The 24627-nt window shown below is 46.8% G+C and overlaps 1 protein-coding gene across 1 annotated transcript; it reads left to right on the plus strand.

Moving 5' to 3' along the window:
• The first annotated feature begins 828 nt into the window (after positions 1-828).
• On the plus strand, positions 829-24079 carry Wdr4 (WDR4 tRNA N7-guanosine methyltransferase non-catalytic subunit). The gene is made up of 11 exons (XM_048451290.3): positions 829-981; positions 2263-2328; positions 2939-3082; positions 16572-16728; positions 17117-17229; positions 18923-18983; positions 19457-19555; positions 20236-20300; positions 21209-21392; positions 21727-21796; positions 23217-24079. Exons 1-11 carry the CDS (start codon positions 893-895, stop codon positions 23402-23404), a joined length of 1236 nt encoding a protein of 411 aa, XP_048307247.3. The 5' UTR covers positions 829-892; the 3' UTR covers positions 23405-24079.
• Positions 24080-24627: the final 548 nt, after the last annotated feature.

Genomic DNA, 24627 nt, shown 5'->3' on the forward strand with positions numbered 1-24627 from the left:
CTTCTCTGATAAGATTTTGGTTCACCCATGATACATTTGTAGACGGTGATTTCACTTGCACAAGTGATTTTTCAGTCTATGCTTTGCATTAGACAGATGGTGATTGTTTATTTGCTCAAGCAAAATGAAGTCATTCTGACTCAGTTTGAGGTAAAAATGGAGTCAACTACTGCTTTATAAAATAGGCTCACTCAGGGAACCACGCAGCGTTAAGACGGCAATTCTACACAGTACAGTGACTGTGACTTTGTGGCAGGACATAGACTGACCCGCTCAAGTAGTTTACCTTCACTAGGATGTGATGTGATGGGTGGGTGGGGCAGGTAAACCATCTTTTTAGGAACTGTCTGGGGGGGGCCCACATCCAACCTATAAGAGACTACAGCATTCAGAACTTTGAGAGTCACTGGGATGGAATAAACCTTTCGGGGATTTGGGGAGGCACGTCATTAAACACGTCTGACACTTGGGGTTCAAGGCGTCTTTGTCCAACACGAGGAGGGTAAGAAGAACATTTCCAGCGACCTCTGCCTTGATGCAACTGAGACAGCCACACGCGCATGCGGTCACATGGTCTGGCCATCCAGCACTGACGCCATTCACTCAGCAGCTTTTTACCTAGTGGGTACCAGGCTCTGTCCAAGAGGAAGCTTTACAACCACCGAAGCTGACGGCAGGAAAAGCTAATCAATCAATACGAGAGGCACATTCGGGGCACGTGTTAACCGAGTCTAGCCCTAGCGCCCGGGAGTACTCAGCGCAAAGGAGACCACTCGGTATGCGCATGCTCCAGGCAGGCACGCCCTACGCGCGGCGCCGAGTGACGTCACTAGCCAGCGCCAGCAGGAAGAGCGCTGTGCGTCGCACGTGTGCGAAGGCCGCGGGCGGGCCCATGGCGAGCTCCGCGGGGCTGGCGCTGTGCGGACAAACGCTGGTGGTGCGGGGCGGCAGCCGGTTCTTGGCCATCTCCACTGCGAGCAGGTGAGAGGCTTGGGCCGAGGGCGGCCGGCCCACCGCGGGGCCGGATCACCGCTATCCCCTGTGAGACCTTCTCCCGGAGTCCTTGCCTTCGGAGTTCCCTCTCGCCAACCCAGCACCCCACGACCTGCACGGCGGCTCGGGGCGCTCTTCTCCGTTCAGAGTCGGAACACTTCCGGACTCAGTGGCGCCTGCGCGTCGTCGGGAGGGTTGTATCACGTGGGTGTCGCGTAGACCAGACTTCGGGTCCTAGTGTTCGAGGCTGACCTACTTGGAACCTCCCTGTTGAGGGGCATGTATTGGCGAATTCAGCGGGCTCTCACTGAGCGCAGAACGTGCTTCCTCTCCCGTGTCTGTGCCCAGCAACCCGGCTCTGGTTGCTCTTCAGAATTTTTAGGCCCTTAACCCGACGCCTCCCAAACCCAGGATGCACGCAGAACCTGAAGTGGGCATCTCCCTAGAGGTCCTTCATATTACTGGTTTTGCTTTATGTTATTTCCGACTTTATGTATGTATCCGTAGTGCTCGGTTAAAGGATTCATAAATCAGTCCGTGTTGAGCATGTAGTTATGACCCAGGAGCCAAGGAATCCGTGGCAGGCCGTTTTGGCTTCTTTTACTTTTCCCATTTAGTTTTGGTACTTTGACATTTGAAGATTAGGAGTGTTCCACAGTTTGTATCTTGGGGCGATGCTAGTGACCAACAAGGGTTTCAGACTTGGAAAATGACATTTCTTTCTTCACTCAGTGTTTAATTGGAAAAGCCTTTGGTGCAGCCACATCAATAGTAAAAGGTGCATTAATGTGCTAGGGTACCGGGTCAAAGCAACGGAAGGGAGCTTAGGTTCCAATAGGGAAAGTGGGTGATTCCTATAAGTAGGTGCCTGAGGTTCATGGTTTGTTTGTTGTTTTTTTTTTAACCCAGCAGGTGAGACATGTTTCTGAACCGTGCAAGGACAACCTCAGCTGTTTTGAATTTGGGAGCAGAGCCCAGTTGAAAACAATATCAGAACATAATTTCTTAGAGTCAGCATCTTGGTGCCTGAAGGAAGGTTAGATTGATTCCAGGCGTGCACCTCCATGCCAGGCTGAACTGATTGGGAACAGAACCATGCTGACTGTTCATGATGCAGCTCATTAGGAGATTAAGCAGATGCCAGACAGTTCTTGGCTCTTCTCTGTCTTGGAGAAGGTCCATAATTCAGTGATGATGAGGTGTTTTTGTCCAAGAGTAAGAAGAATCGATCCTGTGTGTTAATCAGTTCTCATTGTTTCTTCCCCCTAGTGACGATGACCGCGTCTTCAGGTATGACTGCAGTGCTGCAGAGAAGTCCGCCCCAGAAGATAAAGGGTGAGATGGTGGGGAATCGGGCTCACTGGTGGTTTGAGTGGTGAGACCAGTAAGCCACGCAGGAATTGCTGGCTCGTCCAAGTTGTAGTTTCTGTTACCTAGTTGTGGTAACATTAGAAATGTGGGAATAACTTAGGACCTTCCCAAATACTCTTAGTGTCTTTAGTAATCATTTTTGTCACTGGCCCCTTAAAGTAATAGTGACCATTTCAAATGCATTGCAGGCAGACGTGGGAAATTAACTGATTGAAAGGTCTGCAGCAGCGTGATTGTTCTGTGTGGTAGCTTGGTCTTGTGACTCAGTTTATTAATGTCGCAGGTCCCTGCCTCTAGCCTTGGATTAGTCCATGCCTATGAAGGTTAGGCTGTGTGATCGCTAAGGGTCCTTCCAGCCTGCAATGGATGTTAGCTTGTTTGCAGAGAGATCCTGTTGAGTTAGGTTTCACAGCTTGTAAAATTTAAGCCGTTCTTTAAACTTCCCCTTAGTCTTTCATCATGCGCTGACTACATGAACTGCTTGACTAAGCATTTTCTACCTCTGTTAGATTGGACAAGCCTGGCAGCTCAGGTGACCCTAATTGTTTTTCTTTCTTCCCCTGCCCTTCTTCAGGGAGAATGGACAGCCCGTAGACAAGGGGAGCGACACGATTCTGGCGTCCACCTTCTCCAAGTCTGGCAGCTATTTTGCTTTAACTGATGACAGTAAGCGTCTGATTCTTTTCCGTACAAAACCATGGCAATGTCTGAGTGTCAGGTATGAAATGCTAACATTGAGTCATTAAGATGTCCTATGCACTCCTTGTATTTGCATGTCATGATCAGTAGTGACAGTAACCGTTGTAATAAGCAGCTAACATGAAGTCTCAGCTATGTGTGAGACCCTGATTTCAGAGCTTTATGTATTAACTGACTGAATCCTAACAGCATGTGAGGGTGTTGTGGGCCCGTTCTCCCACATTGGGTGATGTGGGCTGTAAAGCAGCCAGTTTCAGGCCATTGACTTGGAAAGGCAGAGCCAGGCTGTGTAGATGCCCCTATGGCTGTAGTGTCTGTACTCTGTGCCACTGTGCCATCCTTTCCACGTTGCTGTAGCCTCATGCCCGGCAGGAGTAGGACTGTTAGCTTATATTCCGAGAGCACTGGGGCTTTGGGTAGGTGGAGGTGGGCGTTGCACATTTGTGAGCTAGGGGTTCATCCTTTTGTGTCTGATGAGAAGATAAAGGACAGACTAGATGTGGGGTGAGGCCAGCAGCTGGGCAGAAGTATAGATGGGTGTTCTGGTCCTCTCTTCCAGCAGGTCCATAAATACCCTGCATCACTTCTCTCAAACTGTAACTGTCATTTCTGAAGGCGAGGTGCAGGGAGAGAGATGGGCCCGTGGATATGGGGGAGGTATGGTGATGGTGAGGAGGAGGAGGAGACTGTGAATCTGTGTTTCCTGAGATGCTGCTCTTCTCAGTGCCACCTTGTTCCCGAGAGTGGAAGGGGATGGCACACAGTGCTGGGCAGATTACGTTTTTGTTGACTCCAACAACCCTCTAATTCCGATGATGGGAAAGGTTTGGTGGGCAGAGCTCACAGTGTTCACATATCTGTTGGTATGTTAGGATTCAGAAAGCAGGGCTGGCTAGTGTCTCTCAGGTCTGCCAGCTAGGCCCTATCTCTTGAAGGGTCCATAGCCTCTAGAGCCACACCATTGATGTGGATAAGCCACTCAAGCACAGGAGCCTGAGGGACTCATGCATTCACCCAGTCAGGGAGGCTGTGGAGCAGCATTTGAACTACTAACATTTAGGGACTTAAGCTGAGCGTTGACATTTTTAGGTCATCCTGTTTTCCTTCCTTCCTTCCTTCCTTTATTTTTTTCTTACTTTTGTGTATCTTTAGAGCCTGTCCTAGAACTCACTTTGTAGACCAGACTGGTCTTGAACTCACAGAGATCCACCTGCCTCTGCCTCCTGAGTGCTGGGATTAAAGGGGTGCGCCTCCATCACCCAGCTAGGTCATCCTGTTTTCTGAGAGATGAGGGGAAAAAACAAGGTGGTATCAAAAGAAAGAACATGCCAGGTGGTGGCCCATGCCTTTAATTCTGGTCAGAGGAGGCAGAGGCAGGTGGATCTCTATGGGTTTAAGGCCAGCCTGTTCTACAGAGTGAGTTCCAGGACAGTCAGGCTACACAGAGAAACCCTATTTCAAAAAACCAAAACCAACAGAAAACAAACAACAGGGAATAGGAAGAAAATCCATTCTGCCCTCTTCCCGTCAGCTTAATAATAGAGGCTTGTGTCACTACCTATCTTTAGATGGCAGTGTGTATGCTTTTGCTTCTCAGCTGGATAATAGATATACACTGTTTAGAAACAGAACAAATTAAATGAAAGGACACTCCTGTACCAGGCTTCCTCAGGCCTTCCCACAGACAGATGATTCACCAGCAGGAAGTTGGCTTTCTTTCTTAAATTTACTTATTTGTGTGTGCCGGGGTGTGTGTGTGTGTGTGTGCGCGCGCGCGCACCTACATATGTATACCTATATATGTACTTGAATCATTTCTCCTTCTGCCATGGGGTCCTGGAATAGAATTCAGGTCATCTAGCTTGGGCAGCAAGTGTCTTTATTCTGAAACAAACTTAATGCTGGATTCATGCATCTGTAGCCACAGCACTCCTCCAGCAAGATGGGAAGGAAGTACACAGGGACAAACAATAGGACATCCTCAAACAAAGTGAAGGCATGGAGTGCTGACCTTCATGTGTGCTGTGGTATGCACATATTTATATTCACATACAGGAGTCCACAGATATGCACACAGATCTTTAAAAGAATGTGATGATGACCCTTCTGTAGAGTAAAGACTCTGGCAGTGCAGATGTAGGCACAAGAATGACCTGGTCACCATGGCAGCATAGGCTCCAATGTACCAGCCTTGAATGGGATGATCTGTGATCTGTTTGTTAGGTTCTGTGTGTAGAGCCCGTTGTGCTCAGAACATGTTCCCCTGCTGGACCATACCCTTAGCCCCCAGTGTACGATTCAGATAAGCTTACGTGGTTGTAGTGCTTCTGAGCTGTGGACTGCACTTGCAGCAGGAGATGTAGGCTCAGATAGCTCTCTGACCCTTCTTTTTAGGTCCTGCAGCAGGCCAACAGCACAGCTAGGGGATGTGACAAAGGGGTCCTTCTAGGATGAAGGTGTGTGGGAGAAAGAGATGTAGTTGCTATGTAGAAGATGGCATCTGGGAATGCAGGCTGCAGGCATGGGGAGTGCATCTGTGAGTAAATCTGTACACGTTACCAATATATGTTGCAGGTAAGAGGCTGTACTTGTCGTTTAGACTGCAGTCCCAGAGCGCCTCCAAAGGCGCTGTATCTGTTTCTGTGTTCCCCTTAGGGCCAGCATGTGCTTCACTAGCAGGTGTAAGGTGTTGGATTTCATTGTGTAAAAAATTTTTTGAAAATACTGTTTTTGCGCGCGCGCACGCGTGCCTGTATGTACATTGAGTGTGTGCATGGTGCCTGAAGAGCCCTTGGAACTGGAGTTAGAAATGATCGTGAGCTGTGGGTGCTGAGAGCCCAGGTCCTTCTGCAAGAGCAGCAAGTTCTCTTTAACAACTGAGCTCTTTCCTGTGTGTTTCTTATTATGCAGTATTCTCAGATCTTTAACTCGGATGGACAGATCTCTGACTGCTAATCTCACTGCCTGTAAGTAAGGTAGTGCAGTACGGTTGTCCGCACACTGGATAGTCACTTGTGTTTCGTGAACTTCCTTTTGACTTTCACATTTTTTCAGTGGGAGGACTTTTTAAATTTTTTTTTCTTAGTTGTAAGAGCTCTTTAGAAAAATAAAAATTGAGAAAACAACTCCTTTTGAATTTGAGTTCATGAAGTTAGTAGGGTAAGGTAAAGTCCTTACTTTCTCTGACAGCGGGGATTGGGGGGCGGATGAGCGTGAGGAAGGGAAGAGTAGGGGAGGTGGTTTGATCAAGGTGCAGGAGGAGAGTGGGAATTGCTCACTCCCCATCATCACATTGGAGGCTGCCACACTACGGTCTGGTGCCTTTTCACTTTGTGGGCATAGATCTCCATGGGATCTGACGAACCTGCTCCCTTGAGGGGCACCACCCTTTAGACCCCTGACATGCAACCTGGTTCCAGCAGTTGCATGAACTTGAGTCTGTGTATACCACATACCACTGGGGGCCCCAGGCTTCTTTGGGACTCCCTGGCTGAAACCACCTTGGGTACTATCCAGCTGCTGCCTTCATTCTCTTGCGCGCGCTCTCTCTCTCTCGCTCTCTCTCTCTCTCTCTCTCTCTCTCTCTCTCCTTTTCTCTCCCTCTTTCTTTTCCTTTTTTCTCAGGACAGAATTTCTCTGTGTAGCCCTTAGCTGTCCTGGAACTCATCTGTAGAACAGGCTGACTTCAAATTCAGAGATCCTTCTGCCTGTGCCTCCTGACTGCTGGGGTAAAAGTGTGCACCACCACCACCCCATCTTCTGCCTTCAGTCTTAATATGGGAGCATTGTAGGTGACACTGAATCTTTTTCAGGTGTAGTTTAGAAATGTACTACAGTAGGCTACTTGGTAATGGTCATGGTTGCCAGCTAAAGGTGAAGAGACAAGCAGAACTCTGACGTGTGACTTTATGAATGAGCAATCTTGCGTGTGAAGTCACGTCAATCCAGAAAGTATTCTTCAGAAAACAATAACAGCACACACAAAGAGGCTGAGTTTGCTCTGTCCGGGCTGCTGGGGATGTGGATTTGGCAGAGCTATAGTCAGACAGCCATGACACTTGGTACCTTTGGTGCCTGGTGGGACCTGAGCACTGTGTCTCTAAAGGCTGGCTTGGGACCATGCCTTATGTAAATGGGAGCTTCTGGGTTCGTCAGTGTGATGCTTTGACAGAGACCAGCTTGTTTCCCCTCCCCTGGAACCCACCAGAGAGAAGAGTACTCTCTGTTCTGTGGGGCTTTTGACCTTAAACCCCGAGACCAGAAGACTAGGGAAGAGCCCAGCGCTTGCCATGACATAGACTGGGGTTCAATGGGATTACTACCACAGTTCCTGGAGTGACCTGCCCAGCGCACTGTCCTGTCTGGTGACCTGACTGGGACCCTAATTCCAAGCTTGCTACCCACAGCAGACACCTTCCCAGAGTTGCCTCTGTGGTACAGTCTGAGCCTGGTGTTACAGCATGGACATTTCTGCCTGGAGCTGAGTAGCAGCAGTGGGCATGGGAGGACTCCTACAGGAATCTGGTTTGGGGCATATGGGATCCTGGGGCCCTCATGTATTACCATTGGTGGTTTGTCTTGTCATTGTGCAAAGCTTGTGCTTGGCACAGTTGCTCATTGAACCCATTAGCATAGTCCCCATTGCCAGGTGACTCAGAGCATTTGTTTTGAGGCAATGGCCCTGGCACCTAATTGTCTTTCTCTTGTTCTCCATTGTACCCTCTGGAGCACCCACCCTGCAGCTGCACTGATGAGAGGAGGAGCAGCATGGCAGCTGAGTCCTTCCCCTTTCTTCCTTTTGTCTATGTGGAACGCTATCCTCATGCTTCAGGTTCTGTTTCAGGTCCACAAACAGTCAGCCTTCTGTGAGGGTGTGGGGCCTGTTCTTCCTCAGCAATGCTTACTGCCTGTGCTTAGTCAACAAAGGAGAGCAGGGCTTCTGTGATGAGGGTCCGTGCACTGCAGCGAGCAGTGTTAGAGTATGCACTAGAGAATGGTGGATGCAGAAGAATATGGTCTGTAGTTATGGGGGGGCTGTCCCCTAGTGTGGGAGAGGAGTGAAGTGTAACCACTGCCTTGATGGTGGAAGTTACAAAATAATCCCACACTAGTTCAGAATTACATATAATAAAGGGTTATTTATTTATTTAGAGTCACAGATCACTGTCCTAGATCACAGTCCTCTGCACGAATGAGGGACAGGAACAAAGTCTAGCAGCTAGAAGTGAGAGCCAGAAACAAGAGAGCGAGCGCATGCTTTACAGCTGCATTATAGTATAAGAGACCATGCCCAAGTGAGCTGGTATCTTAACTTAAAGGCTATTGACCAAAGGAGCTCCCACAGCACTTCCCCCTTTTGTTTAACTAAGAGAGTTCCAAACCCAATACAAAGCTATGTACACTTGGAATAGATATTAAGTATAAAGTTAGAATTACAACCAGCATAAACAGTATTAAGCAAGGAACATATCCTAATGTTTTAACAAACATTCTATCTTTAGGAGTCTAAGTCTTGTATTGGAAATGGCTTCACTAGATCCTAAGAGGACAGTAACTATGATTGTCTAATCTTCAACCCCATTGAAGACCTCAGAAAGGAGATAATATTACTTGAGTAGGCAGTAAGTGCATTCAAGCAGCTTCCAAAATGTGTAGTAGATGACAGAGACAACTGGTTGGCTGAACAGTTCACCCAAAGTCTCATTTGCAATATTGAAGCAACCAACTTTGGCTAAGGCCTAGAGTAACTGACAGACCATTTTTGGAGGGAGGGAATTTTTCAAAATCATCTTACCCTGTCTTGGCAAGATTTGACAGACGTTTTTCTTGTATCCTGCTTGTCCAGTCTGGACATTGTGCACTTTGTCAGCTTGGGCAGTTCCTTCCTAAAGGCCAGTTATGCCAAGAAGAAAACAAACTCCCAAGTGGAGTGTCTTTGGTGCTCAACATTCTCTTGAGAATAGATTGGTGCTGCCAGGAACAATTGTGTCTCACATCAACAGAATCCTAGGTTATTTAAATGCCATGTTCTACAGATCTTTGAAGTGGTTTAAGGTTACCTATTTATGCAGAATACAATCTCTGTGTACCTAAAGAACCTAATTAGTCTGACTAGAAGTATAACAAACATGAGTAACTATTGACCTATAATAAATACCTATATAACTTAAAGATTAAGACTTCATATCAGAATATTAAACACTCTTTAAACAACTGCAGTAAAGGAGGACAAATGACCTCAATATGTAAACAATGTATAAATATCTTGATCAGAGGTAGAAATACATAATGCAATATGGTAAATATATCCTAAAACTGTATCAATATACAAAATGTCTTAAAAACATGCATGCATACAATATTACAAAATAACTTTGCATAGGTGTACAAATATTGTAAACAAATAGCAAATATAATTTGAACTTGTATCAATATGCAAAAAACTATACCAATGTAAATTGTTCATAAATAATAGCTCATAAGTTTTACTGTTTTACTCACTATTATTATTAGTGTAAGTTCACACTAATCCCATTCAATCCCCCCCTTTTTTTGAGATCTCTTGACCTACATAATTTCCACCCCAATCCCCAACCCTATACAAGTAATAATCATCCCCTAAATGGTCCCTAACAGTGAAGACAAACTTTGTTGGGAGAGGGGACGTTGTCTTCTAGAATTGCTTCCTGCTGTCTTGGAGCCAAGTTCTTTCTGTGGGATCCTGTAAAAGTAAAATGATGATTAAGTTCCAAGATTACTGTTTTGGTATAATTACAAATAGTCTCTGGGTATTTGATAGGTTTTTTTCTGAGGTTCCTATTTGGAGTTCTGGCCAGAATGTTTTAAAAAGGTGTACCATTTCAGCTAACCAAGTTGGACCATCTTGAGCAGATCTTATAGTAGCACTATCAGCATCATGATGTCATACCAACCAGGTAGAATTGTTGTGGGACTCCATCTTCATGGAAACTTCAAAGATTACTGCAGGAAAATTCATTGTTCATTGTGTTAAACTTAAACATTATTTATATAGATGTATATTCAATGAAAAGTACGATAGAGACAAAAATAGGTATGACAAAAAGTAATTTTTTTTCTAAATTCTCTTTTCTTTCTGTCCAATACCACGGCTCCTGACATGAGACAGAAACTCTGAACTTTTGTTTTAAAAACATGCATGGGGGGTTGGAGAGATGGCTCAGAGGTTAAGAGCATTGCCTGCTCTTCCAAAGGTCCTGAGTTCAATTCCCAGCAACCACATGGTGGCTCACAACCATCTGTAATGGGGTCTGGTGCTCTCTTCTGGCCTGCAGGCATACACACAGACAGAATATTGTATACATAATAAATAAATAAAATAAATAAATAAATAAATAAAAACATGCATGGATTTACAGAAGGATAGAGCCGTCGTCCAACTCCAAAGCCAGCTTTGATTTTTAAGTGAATCATGAATATTCTAGTTTATGTTCCGAGATTCTTACCCTCAGATAAAATCATAATTCTCTTTGCTTTGTGATCCTATCTAGATAATTATCTTTTCTTTTTAGGCATATTGATGTCTAGGGTCTCTTGAATTTTTTGAAGATGAGTATTTTTCCTGCAAAGACAAGAACAAAACCCTGCCCCAATCCTTATGAGATTTTCTTAGCATCTGTATGGTTATCACCTCTGTGGATGAGCTGAGAAATGAGTCATTTCTCTTTCTCAAGAGATTTCTCTTTTTCAAACCGAATGTATTAATTTTGATGGTATTATAACTTTTCTTCTGTGGAAACAAGAGCAAAACCCCTTCCCCAACGTAGCACATCTCCTAGTTTCCATTGTGAGGTCAACACATCAATACACTGGCTGATGTAATTCAGAAGACTTTTCTATTATCCAATGTCTCTCTGCTGCTGTTGTTCCTTTCTCATTAGTGTTAAGAAAATTCAAGATTGATAAAGCATTATGTAGGGGGCTGGAGAGAAGGCTCAGTGGTTAAGAGCATTGCCTGCTCTTCCAAAGGTCTTGAGTTCATTTCCCAGCAACCATATGGTGGCTCACAACCATCTGTGATGAGATCTGGTGCCCTCTCTGGCCTGCAGGCACACATGTAGGTAGATATTGTATGCATAATAAATGAATAAATATTAAAAAGGTCATTATGTAATCTATTTCTGGGAATATTTTCCATCCCTTTCTGTTTGTTTAACATATCCTTCATAGTTCAGTTTGATCTTTCTGTAACTGCCTGACCTGTAGGATTGTTTGATATACCTGTAATATGTTTTATATTATCATCAAAAACTGTTTCATTTTCTTTGAGACATATGCTGGACCACTATCTGTCTTTATTTGTGCAGGTATACCTATGATGGCCATAACTTCTAATAAATGTGTGATTACTGAATCAGTGTTTTCTGAGCTCAAGGCAGTTGCCCATTGAAAACCTGAATAAGTGTCAATAGTGTGGTGTACATGTTTTAATTTTCCAAAATCTGCAAAGTGGAACACATCCATCTGCCAGATCTCATTCCTTTGAGTACCCTTTGGGTTACTCCCTGCAGGTAATAGTGTTTGGTTATAGAAAGAGCAAGTAGGACATCTCTTTATAATCTCCTTAGCTTGTTGCCATGTAATAGAAAACTTTCTTTAAAATTTTGCTATTGACACGATGATTTTTATGAAATTCTTAGGCCTTTAGCACACTTCCAATTAGTAATGGGTCAATTTCTGCATTACCTTGTGCTAGACAACCTGGCAGACCTGTGTGTGTTCTAATTTTCTGTAAACCTATTTGATAACCTGGGAAATTGACAGCATTTCCTCTTTGTATTTTTTCAGAAGAAATTTCTAATCCCCATTTAGGCAAAAATTTTCTTTACTTCTTCAAACATTCTTTCTAAAGTATCTACATTTGAATCAGGTAGTAAAATGTAATCCATGTAATAATAAATTGTAGATTTATGAAATTGTTTACATATTATTTCCAATGAGTGATTCACAAAAGATTGCCACAAGGTGGGGCTATTGAGCATTCCCTATGGAAGGATGGTCCATAGATATCTCCTAATAGGCTGAGAATTATTATAAGTAGACACTGTAAAGGCAAATTTTTCTCTGTCCTTTTCTTGTAAAGGTATAGTGAAAAGCAGTCTTTTAAATCAATAACTATAAGAGGCCATCATTTAGGTAAGAGGGAAGGCAAAGTAATTTCAGATTGTAGAGGGCCCGTAGGCTGAATTACCTTGTTGACAGCTCTTAGGTCTGCCACCATTCTCCATTTTCCAGATTTCTTTTTAACAACAAGTACAGGGGAATTCCAAGGGCTGGTTAATTCTTCAATATGATGAGCATCTAGTTGCTTCTGGATCAGCCTTTCTAAAGCCTACAGTTTGTCTTCCTTTAAAGGCCATTGTTTAACCCATATAGGTTTCTCATTTGACCATTTTAAAGGCAAGGCCAAAACTACTTGTTTTGCGTTCATGTACAGCCTAAATGGCTGGTGACCTTTATTATTATTATATTATTAGCATCATCATCATCATCTTATAATATTCTTCCCTGAAACATGAGTTTTGGGGGCTGCAGGAATGTTAACCTGGGTATTCCGTTGCTGCAATAGGTCACAACCCCATAAATTTACTGTAATATTAGCTACATGTGGCCTCAGCCTTCCTTTCTGTCCTTCTGGGCTTATGCATTCAACCTATCTCGTGCTTTGTTTTCCTTGAGATAGGGTTCCAGTTCCTAGGAATTGAATATCTGCCTCTTGAAGAGGCCAATCTGGATGCCAAGATTTTGGAGGAATGATAGTCACTTCTGCACCTGTGTCTAGTAATTCCTACATTACAGTGTCATTAATACATACTCTTAGCTTTGGTCTTTGATCATTTATATAAGTTTTCCAGTATATATGTTTCCTATTTCTTACTAGAGTTTTTTGACTCATCCTCCAAGTCCATTCCAGTATCCAGAACAGTATTTTTTTTTTAACAGTACACACTGGATTATTTAATTTTCCTGGTGAGACATGTTCTTCACAGTGACTGGGAATGACAGGACCTTGTTTGATATCAGGGCCTGCGAGAGGCCCCTCCCCCAAGGAGTTTCCTGGTGGTATTGGGTTGCCTTGTTTGTCTCTTGTTGATCTGCATTCATTAGTCCAATGTCCGCATTTGCTCCACCTACTACATATACCAGAAGGCTGAGTTCTCCTATTCTTACCATTCCTAGAGGAGACATTTTTCCTAGGAATTACTTGTCGACAGTACCTTCTTAGATGTCCTATTCTTCCACAGTTAAAACATTTGGCATTTTGGTGTCTCCTCATACCATTGGAAATCACTTGTCCTACCCAAGCTTCAGTACTCTAGTCAAATGTTTCAACATTCACTGTATGCAAGATCCATTCATTTGTGGGTGCTGATCTAACCTTTAAAAGCCCAAGGAGCTTCTTACATTCTAAGTTGGCATTTTCAAAAGCCAAGGATTCAATTAGTCTAGCTTCAGGGTCTGTCACTCCTAATTGTACAGTCTTAGTTAATCTTTGTAAGAGGTCAGTAAAGGGTTCTCTCTGGCCCTGTTTAATCCTAACATATGACTCAATCCTCTTTCCTTGTTCCTGAATTTTGCCCCAAGCATTTAAAGCTGCAGAGGAACAAGGCGCATTTGTCATAGTGAGCCTGTTCCTGAGGATCAGAGTAATGACCCTCACCAAGAATTTGATCTTGGGAAGTCTCAAATCCTTTTGCTTTCCCCTGTTGCTCTAAAGTTTTTTGCCTCTTCTCTCCAATAACACTCCCAAAGCTGCTGAGGTCCACTTTCTAGGACCACTGAGATTAATTGAAGCCAATTGTTTGGGGTTGCCTTCGTGCTTGAAGCCCACGTTTTCACCATTTCCCTGACAAATGTTGAATATAGCCCATAAAAAAAAATATCACTTGTTTTATTTCTCTCATACATATTAGTTTCTATGCATATTCTTTGGCTACCTTAGGGTACTTTGTGCCAGATGGTCTTTCTGAGGAAATTACCGGATATGTAGTTGAAACTCTGTAAGTCATCCCTGGGTCTGGCACATACTGATAAAGCTAAATCCTGTCCTTATACCTCTGTCCCTGCTCATCAGTTTCAATAAATTCCTCAATCTTTTCAATTATTTTTACCACTGCCTTTTTAAAAGTCTGAATCTCCTGTCCAGTGTTCTGTTCTAATGTCCTCACTGAGGATTCTAAGGTATGAAACTTGTCCAGTAAAGATAATGTCTCATCTTTAGACATATCATAACTTTTCAACAGATTCCTGTAGTTAAATTCAACAACACAAATTCAGATAATTTTGTCAAATTGATGCTATCCCTCTCCATAGTATTGAACCATTTTTTTAATGAGATAATATTGAAAACAAGGCTAATTCCTAGAAACAAATAAAGGGATATAGAAGGAATATCACATAAACCTTACAGAATACCTTCCATAGCATAAGCAAAATAGTTATTGAACTCATGGATGTTATCAGTCATTTTTTTTTTGTAGTTTTTCAGATCTCACACGTCATAAGGCAATTACAATGAATTGGAGTAGGTGTAATAATCATTTTTGGCCAGCAGGTGTCGCAGTTGCAGCCACATGGTCAAGAGACGCTAGCAGTAGTGAACAACACGAATTGTTTACTTAGGGATTGAAAAATACGCTTTAACAAATTAAGATCAGTTATTAAGGCGACCAAATGATTCTGAGAGAAAATCGAAAGTTTTTCGTCAGTGCGAGTTGCTAACTGTGTGCATCGCAGGGACTGCAGGCAGCAGTGTGTGAGCTGGTGTGTAACACACAGAGAGGCAGTGTGGGTCGTGAGCCGGGAAGCTCTGTGAGGCAGCCTGCTGCATCTGAGGGCTGGCTAGAGCTGCAGGTGGGAGTCAGTGCCGATCCCAAAAAGTGTAGACTGGACCTCATGTTAGGGCGCCAGATGATGGCGGAATTTACAAAATAATTCCACACTAGTTCAGAATTACGTATAATCAAGGGTTATTTATTTAGGGGAGAGTCACAGATCACTGTCCTAGATCACAGTCCTCTGCATGAAGGGGGAACAGGAACAGAGTCTAGCAGCTGGAAGTGAGAGCCAGAAGCACACACTTTACATACAGCTGCATTTATAGCATAAGAAACCACGCCCACATGGGCAGTTTATCTTAGTTATAGCCAAAGGAGCTCTCACAGCACTACCTCTTAACTGAATCGGTTTGCAGCTGGTACTTGTGGTACCTGGACCAAGGATTGCTGTGAATGAGTTGAATTTGACACTTAGGTGGTGCACCACGCTGTCCCTGTAACTTCTACTGGGGATTGAGGTGTCCCATAGTTGTCCTGTATTGCCCGTGGCCCACACTGCTCTGAGTATGAGGGGCACAGCATCCTGATAGTACCTGTGAGCTTCCTGACTCTAGACACAGGCCTAGCAGCAGGATCACAGGTGGTGGGTTGGGTAGAGCCTGGTGGGCCTGCTGGTTAGGGGGACTCAAGGCTTGGACTCCAGAGAGCTTATGCTTTGTAGCATAGCTGACCCTGTCTCCTTCATCTGAGCAGCAGAGGGGTAGGGAACAGTTTCCTCAGCATTTTATTATGAGCTTTTCAAATGCGCAGCAAAGCCGGTGTATTTTATAGCAAGTACTCATGAGACAGGCCTGGAGCTTCGGTCCTCCTTTCTTAGCCTCCAGGAGCTGGGATTACAGGTGTTTGCCAGCATGCCTTTTAGTTTTAGTGGTTTTTTTTGGTGGTGGTGGGGGGGGACAGGGTTTCTTTGTATGTAGCCCTGACTGTCCCGAAACTCACTGACCTCAAACTCAGAGTTCTTATGTCTTTTTTTTTTTTTTTTTTGAGAGGGAATTATAAAAGTTTAATAGGTTGAGGACATTGGCTTTATGTTGTGAGCACCGCCTTCTGTGGTGCAGACACTGAGTCCACATATAGAGTGGGTGCTACTGACCTAAATCAGAACTACGGTTAGGTTAAAAATGCACTGAGTGATGGCTCAGTGGGTTAAGAGTACTGGCTGCTCTTCCAGAGGTCCTGGGTTTGATTCCCAGAACCCACATGGTGACTCACAGCAGTCTATTACTCTAGTAACAGGAGATCTGACACCTTCTTCTGACCTCTGAGGGCACCATGAATGCATGTGCACAGACAAATAAAACATTCACACACATAATGAAATGAAATCTTTAATAAAACCATGCACCAACTACCCCAGTGGAGCATCTGAGACTACCTCTACCTTTCAAATGTGTTCAGAACCACAGCTGAGCAAAGCCGTGTAAGGGAAGGGAAAGGCTTGCTTTACAGTCCCAGTGATTATTCAGTCAAGTGTTCACTACAAGTGAGCTGGGTGTGTGGGTACACCTTTGCACTGTGGTAAAGTCAGAGTATTTGACTGTTTTAAGTTGAGGGCCTTCTCTCTGGCTCGAGGGTAGGTGGAGGTCTGTGCTGACTTTGGGCACTAACCTGCTCACCTCTCTGGTTCTGCAGGACTGTAGTGCGGAGGTGCACTGCTCTGACTTTCACAGCCTCAGAGGATCGGCTCTTGGTGGCTGATAAGTCTGGAGATGTCTACTCCTTCTCGGTCTCAGAGCCTGATGGATGTGGCAGGCTGGAACTTGGACACCTCTCCATGCTGCTAGATGTGGTATGTGGTGGCGGTGGGAGGCATACAACACTGTCTGCTGTAGCCAGGGCCCTGGCCTCCAGCCTGTAGAACTGGGACAGACTGAAGTGGGGTGGAATCAAAGGCTGTGTGCAGTGCCTGGCATGACTCTGGTGCTGCTGTACAGTGTGGAGAGGGGAGGGGTGCAGCGGGTATGGGTGAGTGGCATTGGAGTTGGTTTCCGTGTATAGAAGTGTGGCTCTGGCCCTCATTTAAGCTAAGTAATGTGAACTGGGCTGACAGTTCCCATTGCTCTTCCAAGCTGCACTGCAGCTCCCTGAAAGGGGCCTTCAAAATCCAAGCATTCTCATGGTACTTTGCAAGGCCACCCAGTGAGTGGCTCTTCTTCTACTGACCCCTGGTGATGTAGGCCATGAGTCCTGATGACCTGTTTGTGCTCACTGCGGACCGGGATGAGAAGATCCGGGTCAGCTGGGCTGCTGCTCCGCACAATATCGAGGCTTTCTGCCTGGGACACACAGAGTAAGTGTGATCCTGTCCCCTCCTCAGTCAGAGAAGTCTGGGTCTGACAATGAGGGTGGGCCAGAACTCTGGTATCTGTTGGTAGACTTAGGGGCTCCATGCTAAGAGCTACCTGAGACTCAGAAAGCCCTCCTGGGCCCATGCCTCAGTTGTGACAGCTGTGGGCATCTAGGGCTGTAGGCTGTGTGAAGCAGTTTCTCTGAGCTTACCTCCGGGGCTGTTGCTCCTCAGCCCTTTTCCTACAGTCTCACATTGAAAACTCTTTCTGGGCCTGGTGACCAGTGCCTGGTGGCTGCAGGTAGTCAGGAGGAGTCTGAGGAACATCCTTTAGGCACTTGATCTGTTGGGAGCTAAATGACTGGGTCCCTAGGCCTATCTGCACCTGTGCTCTCCTGGTAGGAGCCCCAGCCGGGAGGCCTTGAGTAGTGCGCTGTTGAGAACGGAAAGAGCATTATTGCAGACAGTAGGAAACCTGAAGGACTGAAATTCCGTTCTGAGCGGGCTCTTGGCTGCTTAAGTGGGGTGCAAAAGTTTGCCTTGGAGAGAAGACTGGTGAAATTTGGTTTGGACTTCTACTTGTCCCATACTCCAGGTCTTGAGTTTTTGTTACCCTCAGTCATGTCCTCGTCACTGCATCTCGGTGGACTTGGTGAATTCTGACCATCTGCCCAGCTGGAATGCACTCTTGGTACAAGAATGGTGCTTGGGAGGTTGCCCTCTGCTCCTCTTCCTTGCTTTATGCTTGATGCTGCCTGCTTCCTTAGGGGGTTTCCCCTCTACCCTCTGTCACTTGAATACCACGACTTCAGAATGAACAATTCCTGTTAGCTTTTAGATTTCTGCATTGCCAGAGATTGGACCCCTCTGTGGCCTTCTGTGATGATATCTGTTTAGTTCAGCTTGTGGGGACTAGTTCCCACTTACCTGCTAAGAACTGGGGGTGACTTGGCTTGTAGAATCCACAGTTTATTCCTCTTGGATGACCTAAGACTAGAACTAGGCATCCTAAGAGATGGCAGCTGTTAGTCAAAGACCAGCTGCAAGTCAGGCCTGAGTCAGGGTGGGGGCTTGCTGTTGGTGTGATGGGTGATGGGGATGGAGGGAGCCATCCGGCCCAGCATGTCATAGGAGTCCTGGGTCTTATGAATGATAACACGGTTTCCGTTAAGAGCTGGTAGAAGAGCAACCTTGCTGCTTGGCAGGTGCTAGAGACATACATGTTCCTGGCCAGAAGGACTGCAGAGTAGATGTGGGAATTCCTGGAGAGCCAGCATGTGCAGGTGCACTTCTGGTGGCAGAGTGGTTTCAATGTCCTGTGCATTTAGAGGCTGTGGAGCTAGGCTGAGATTGGTGGATAGACGCCTTCGGTTGGGTTCCTTGAGTCACCAGTACTGGACTGGCCACATAGAGCTCCCTTGGGGTCTGCTTTGGCTGCAAAGTAGTGTGGTTTCTCTCCTTCCTGTGCTGACCTTGAATGGAGGCAGGTGTGTGGGGCAGAGTGAGGTAATGTCCCCGTGAGGAGCTGCATGTCTTACAGCGCTCCAGCAGAACTGGGCCCTGCCACCCTTGGTCCAGATAGAATGTTGGGGATCAAAAGTGCCCAGCCATGTTCTCAGACCTGCTGGGATGGGTTGGGTCTGCAGTGTTTTTCTTTTCTGAGACATTCCTTGTGACTTATCTTTGCTTCCCACAGGTTTGTGAGCCGCATCTTTGTTGTGCCCAGTCACCCTGAGCTGCTGCTTTCCTCATCTGGGGTAAGTGCTGTGTTTCCTGGGGTGGTCAGTGCTGTTCAGAAGAAAATAGCCCCCCAGCCTCTTGTTCCTAGCTAGGGTGCCACTAGAGGGAGCTTCTTCCTGGCTCTGAGTGCTCCCCTCCTTCACAGCTGTATATATGGTTTGTGTGCACATGTGTGTTCACCTGCCTGGTCCCAGCACAGTGGACATTGTAAGTGGATTAGCAGGGGAGTCTGGCCATATTGGCTCCTTTGTCCCTTGTGCCACGGGCTGTATGTCTTGATTGGCCTGTCTTCACAGAGGCTTTCCTAGGTGCTCCATTGCCTAATTGGTTAGCTGTTGGTACTCTGCTGAGACATAAGGGAGTGAGCCCCAGATGTCAGTGGGGATGCTGACCACACGCAGCCATGCTTGGTGTCCTGTGTTTCCACTCTCTTCCCCCAGCCTTTCTTGATTCCGGGACAGGCCACATGAGCCCTTTTGTCTGTGCACAGGATGGCACCCTGAGACTCTGGGAGTATAGAAGTGGCTGCCAGCTGCAATGCTGTGACCTGGCCAGCCTACAGGAGCCTGCAGAGCATCAAGGCCACAAGGTAATTCCATGCTCAACTCTGGTACTGGAGCTGAGCACCTCCTATTGCTCTGATTGTGGGAAGTCATCTGTGAGAAGCATTGCCTTGCTGTCAGTGTCTGACTTTGTTTTGAAGGCATGTGATCACCTGATGGAAAGTAATTCACATCTCACCTCACAGGGAGGCCTCCAGACACACATGGACATGAAAGAGTGTTGGCATAGAGCTTTACCTATGTTTTGAGTGTGTGGGGGGGGAGGGTACCCCAGCATTCTGTGCTCATAAGTGCCTCTTGGCACCTGCTGTATCCATGCTTCCTCTGGCATCAGGGATATTCCTGGGTTTCATAGCTATCTGTCATAAAATTGGGTGACATGGTGTCTGCCAGGCCAGCCATTGAACAGCAGGTGCTTTTTCCCACACATTGTGAAACTTGGGACTTCTAGAAACTTCTGTGTGTATCACCTCTTGTTTGGGAAGCATGGAAGCCCATAGGACAGTTGTCTCTGATTACAGTCCCTGCTTTCCCACCTGTTCTGTTGCTCTGGAGACAGTCACAGACCTGCAGGGAGAGCCAGGGTCACACATGCTTTGACACTATGAGGGAACTATGATGCCGGTGGCCTTCCCCTCTGATGACATGAGAAGGGCATAGGTGACCTGTCAGCAGAGCCTGGTTAAGCGGCTTCTTTTTCTTGCAGGGATTGGCCGCATCTAGGATTGCATTCTGGGGACAAGAGAGCTATGTGGTGCTTCTGTGTGAGTGGTAAGATGAGAAGTTTTACTGTCATGGCCTGTGGCTGTGTCTTCAAGTGATGAAAATGTGGTGACTGTTAACTCTGCCGAGTACTCTTTAGGGAGGCGGGCTGGGGTCCTCTGATCTGCCCTTTGTACTTAATTATCTAAAGGGTAGCTGGGAGCTCGTATCCATGATGGAACAGTTGCAGGAGATTCCACAGGCCAGTTCCTCTCAGAACTGATCCTGCTGGAATCTGTCCGAGAGTTGGCACCACAGAGCAGATTGAGCAGCAGGGTGTAATCGAGTGGGGACCTTCTGCCCCTTCTCAATGCCAGGGTAAACCTCTAGTGCTCTGCATTTTCTCCTATGATAGCTCTTAGCTCTCCTTAGAAATGAGAACATAGGTTGGAGAAGAGGCTGGCCTCTCTTTTAGTCAGTGATTCTCAATCTTAATGCTACTTCTGAACTATGATTTTGCTACTGTTATGAATTGTAATGTAAACAAACATCTGTGTTTCTCCTGGTCTTAGGCTACCCATGTGGAAGGGTGGTTTGACCACCAAAGGGGTTGCTACCCACGCATATACACTTAGGGTAGGGCAACCGTTTCACTCTTTGTCCTGTATTTGTTAGTTCTTGGTAGTTGGCTTTTAATCCCAGCACTCAGAAGCAGCCTGGTCTACGAAGAGAGTTCCAGGATAGCCAGGGCTATACAGAGAAATCCTGTTTTGGGAAAAAGCAAACAAAAAAACCCCAAGTTGCTCCAGAACTCGAGACAGCAAGCATGTATCATTTTACAGAGTTTGGGTGACTCAGTTGGCTCTGGCTCAGAGTCTACAGGGTGGTAGAGGCAGGCCTGGTGCTAGGCTGTGTTGTGTGGAATGCTACCGTGGGCCTGGGGTTGCAGTGGTGACCAGTCTCTCTCTCCTGGAAAGCGTTCCTGTGGTCTTCATCTTCCAGCTTGATGCCAGCAGACAACAGCTGGTGTTCAGACAGCAGCTGACTTTCCCTCATCGAGTGTGGGATGTCGTCTTTGAGGAGACTCGGGGGCTGTGGGTTCTGCAGGACTGTCGGGACGCTCCCCTCGTGCTCTGGAGGCCTGTGGGTGAACGGTGGCAGGTGAGATCTCCATGTACTGAGCCTGCTGTGGGGTGGGGTGGAGTTGGGCAGGCTGACACACCAACCCATACTAGTAAAGCCAGCACTAGGCCTGATGTGGGTGTACCCTTCGTGTGTGTGGGGACGTCCCCGCCAATCCCATGAGGCCATGGGTGAGGTGGGACAGCACCTGGAGCTCTTGCAGCTTCCTGTGCTCACCTCCTGGGGCTGAAGGGTTTATATGACTAGCCTTGGAGATAAGGAGCCTGTGCCTGAGGATGGGCCCTGCTAAGGCTCTCCCTGCCATCTCTGGGCTCTGGTTTTGGTCTCGACCCTGCTTACTTGTCACCTGCAGGCTGTTCCTGAAGATGCTGTGTCCCAGAGACTTGGCAGCCATCTCCGTGAAAACTGGGCCATGCTGGAAGGTGAGAACTCGGTTAGGTCTGTAATGCAGATAAGACAGCAGGAAGCGAAGGGGCTTCACAGCCAGAGCAGATGCAGGCTGGTTAACATGCTAACAGGAAGATGCACTGCTGCAGGTTCAATGAGAAGCATTGAGGCTGTGGGGGTCATGTGTCCTGGTTGGGGTGGAGCTTCCAGGTGTCCACTGTTTTATTTACTGGACAGAGAATGGTCATTCAGACAGGACCACCCAGACTCAGCCTTTTATGAAACAATTACTTAGAAAAGATCTTGCAAAGCTAATTCTTATTAGAAGTTAGTGTTTCTAAAGTCTACAGGATCTGACCTAAAACTTGATTTCAGGGGTGTTTGTACCAGCTGTGAGCTAAATGCCCTCTGAAGCCTGCCTGCAGGTTCACTCGCCACAGGGCAGTCTAGTGGGCACTTTCTCAGTTAAGATTCCCTTCTTTCAGAATGACTCTAACTTATATTGAGTTGACATACGAGTTGCCAGGACAAAGTGAGAAAGGGTTAGTGTCCTCTGACCCAGTCTGAGTCTGCATTAGGACTTCAGGGTGGACCCGGGCTGGTCACCCTGGGAATTCCTGACTAGCCTTTTAAGGATAAAATTGTTGTGTCCCAGAGACAACCTCTTCAAAAATCTTTCTTCCTGTGAGGTGAAACTCAGGTTGTCAGGGATGGCAGCTGGTTCTGAGCCATCTTGCTGGCCTCCCACTGCAGTTCCTTATTCTCTGCCTGTGCTGCCCTCTGGCCTGTGCTGGGCTTTGCCCAGTCTGCTTCTGTTGAGGGTTACCTGGGCCTGGCTTCATGTCTAAGATATTCCACACACAGATTGGGGGCATGGATGGATGGAGAGGTGGAGGAGAACTATGCTAGCCTGAGTATCCTGAGCAGTGGCCTTGGCTGCTAGAGGTCAGGGAACCACATCCACCTCAAGGTAGGGTGACGTGGGGCACTCTCTGGCCTGCAATGCTGACTGTCCTCGGGGTGTGCTACGTGCCGACACCACCCAGAGCCACACCACCCCCTGCTGTCATTCCAGTGGGCTCTGTAGACTGCCTACCACCCACTGGTGTTGACTGACACTGACTGGTCTCAGGTTCCCCTTGGGCAGTGTCTGTCCCCTACTCAGTAGGTGGTTGGAAGATTCAGGCCTCACTTCTGTGCTACCCCCTGTTCAGGACTTTGTTAGTAAATGAACAGGAAGATGCAGACAAGATGTCAGCCAAGACCTTGTCTCCTTCCACTTCCACCCTTCCCTTCCCACATTCTGTGGTCCAGCCCGACTATGGATCCCAGGTGGTAGGAGCATGTGGGCCTCCTCGAGGTCTGTGAGGTGTCGGAGGCGATCCTGTGAGAGGAAATGGTGCTGGGCCGTGTTCCAAGTCACTTCACCTGGCGTCTGTTCTGTCCTTGTCATAGGCACTGTTGGTGCAGATGAGGGTTTCCGCAGCCTCTACAAGGCCACCTTCGACAACATGACCTCCTATCTGAAGAAGAAGGAAGAGAGACTGCAGCAGTTGAAGAAGAAACGACAAAGGAGCCCCCTCCCAGCGTCCCCAGAACAGACCAAAAAGGCGTGCCTGGGGCAATCAGCCCTTAGTTGCTGATCTTGGACTTGGCACAGCTCTCAGCCCTGAGGCTTCATGGGTCGTTCTCTCTTCTTCCTCCTGCCGGTTCATCCATAAGAAGGGAGATCATGGCAGCTCAGTCCCCACCGCTAGCTCCACAACCATCTTTGTCACTGAGCACAGCCTCTTGACTGCAGGGGCACCCATGGTGTTAACCTAGCTAATGATTCTTCAGAGCTGCATGGAAGCACCTTCACATTGAAGGGTACACTGACCTGCAGCACCGCGTCCGTCAGTCAGTGCCCACGGTGCCGTCTCTGCAGATCTCTAGGGAGGCCTGCGGGCAGGATGGGCAGGACCTGCCTCCATTGCTTTGGGCTCTCCAGGTGGAGTACTTTATGGCTCACACGTAGTTGCTTGCTATTGTGGGGCAGATTGCTCTGTACTCTTAGCCACTTGTGGTGAGGGGCTCAGTCCAGGTCAAGCAGAGCAGCATGTACATCCTAGGGAAACAGGCATGGCATTGGTGCTGGAGCAGACCTACCTTCAGGGCAGATGAGGATGTGATCTGGGCCAGGCCTTATTTTACAGGAATGACCAGTGATGTCGTGGTCTATTGCTTTGATTTGAACTCTGCACACACCGCAGAACAGCAGGGGATCAACTGAACACAGCATCAATAAAGAAACTTTGCATAGCTTTCTGTAATGTTCAGCAGTGGCCTCCAAAACTGGTCTTAAGACATTCAACATGTATATGATGAGATGACTTAGCTTATAGTGGTTAGAGAGAGGTGTCACCCAGCTCTGCCTACTTTCCATGTTATGTCCCAGACCAGCCCCAGTAGATGCTTGGTGAATAAGAGCAGCTGTGAAAACAGAAGACCTGAGTTCAAGTACCCACCCATACAGAAACCCTAATACTGGAGCTGCAGGCCAGGGCAGATCACAGGAGCTTGCTGGCTGCTGAGCCTAGCCTAAACGGTGAGCTTTCAGATGCTCAAGATGGACAGCAGAAGAAGGCAGCACCCAGTATCATTCTCTGGCCACCATGTGTGCACACACCAGTGCATTCATGGCATGCAGTAAAGTCTTGTGGCTGCCAGCAGCTCTGCTGCCTTGCTTATATGCAGGTGCTTTATTTCTTCTCTCAAGGTGAGACTGGGCAGGTGCACATGGAGCAGGGCATGCCCTCCTGTATAGGAGCTAGCCTCGTTCTGCCTCGTGAGCGCTGAGGTGTTTGGTCCCAGAGTGAATCAGGAG

This window comes from Myodes glareolus, chromosome 18 (assembly GCF_982192425.1).
Source record: "Myodes glareolus chromosome 18, mMyoGla1.1, whole genome shotgun sequence".
In the NCBI taxonomy this organism is placed as follows: domain Eukaryota; kingdom Metazoa; phylum Chordata; class Mammalia; order Rodentia; family Cricetidae; genus Myodes; species Myodes glareolus.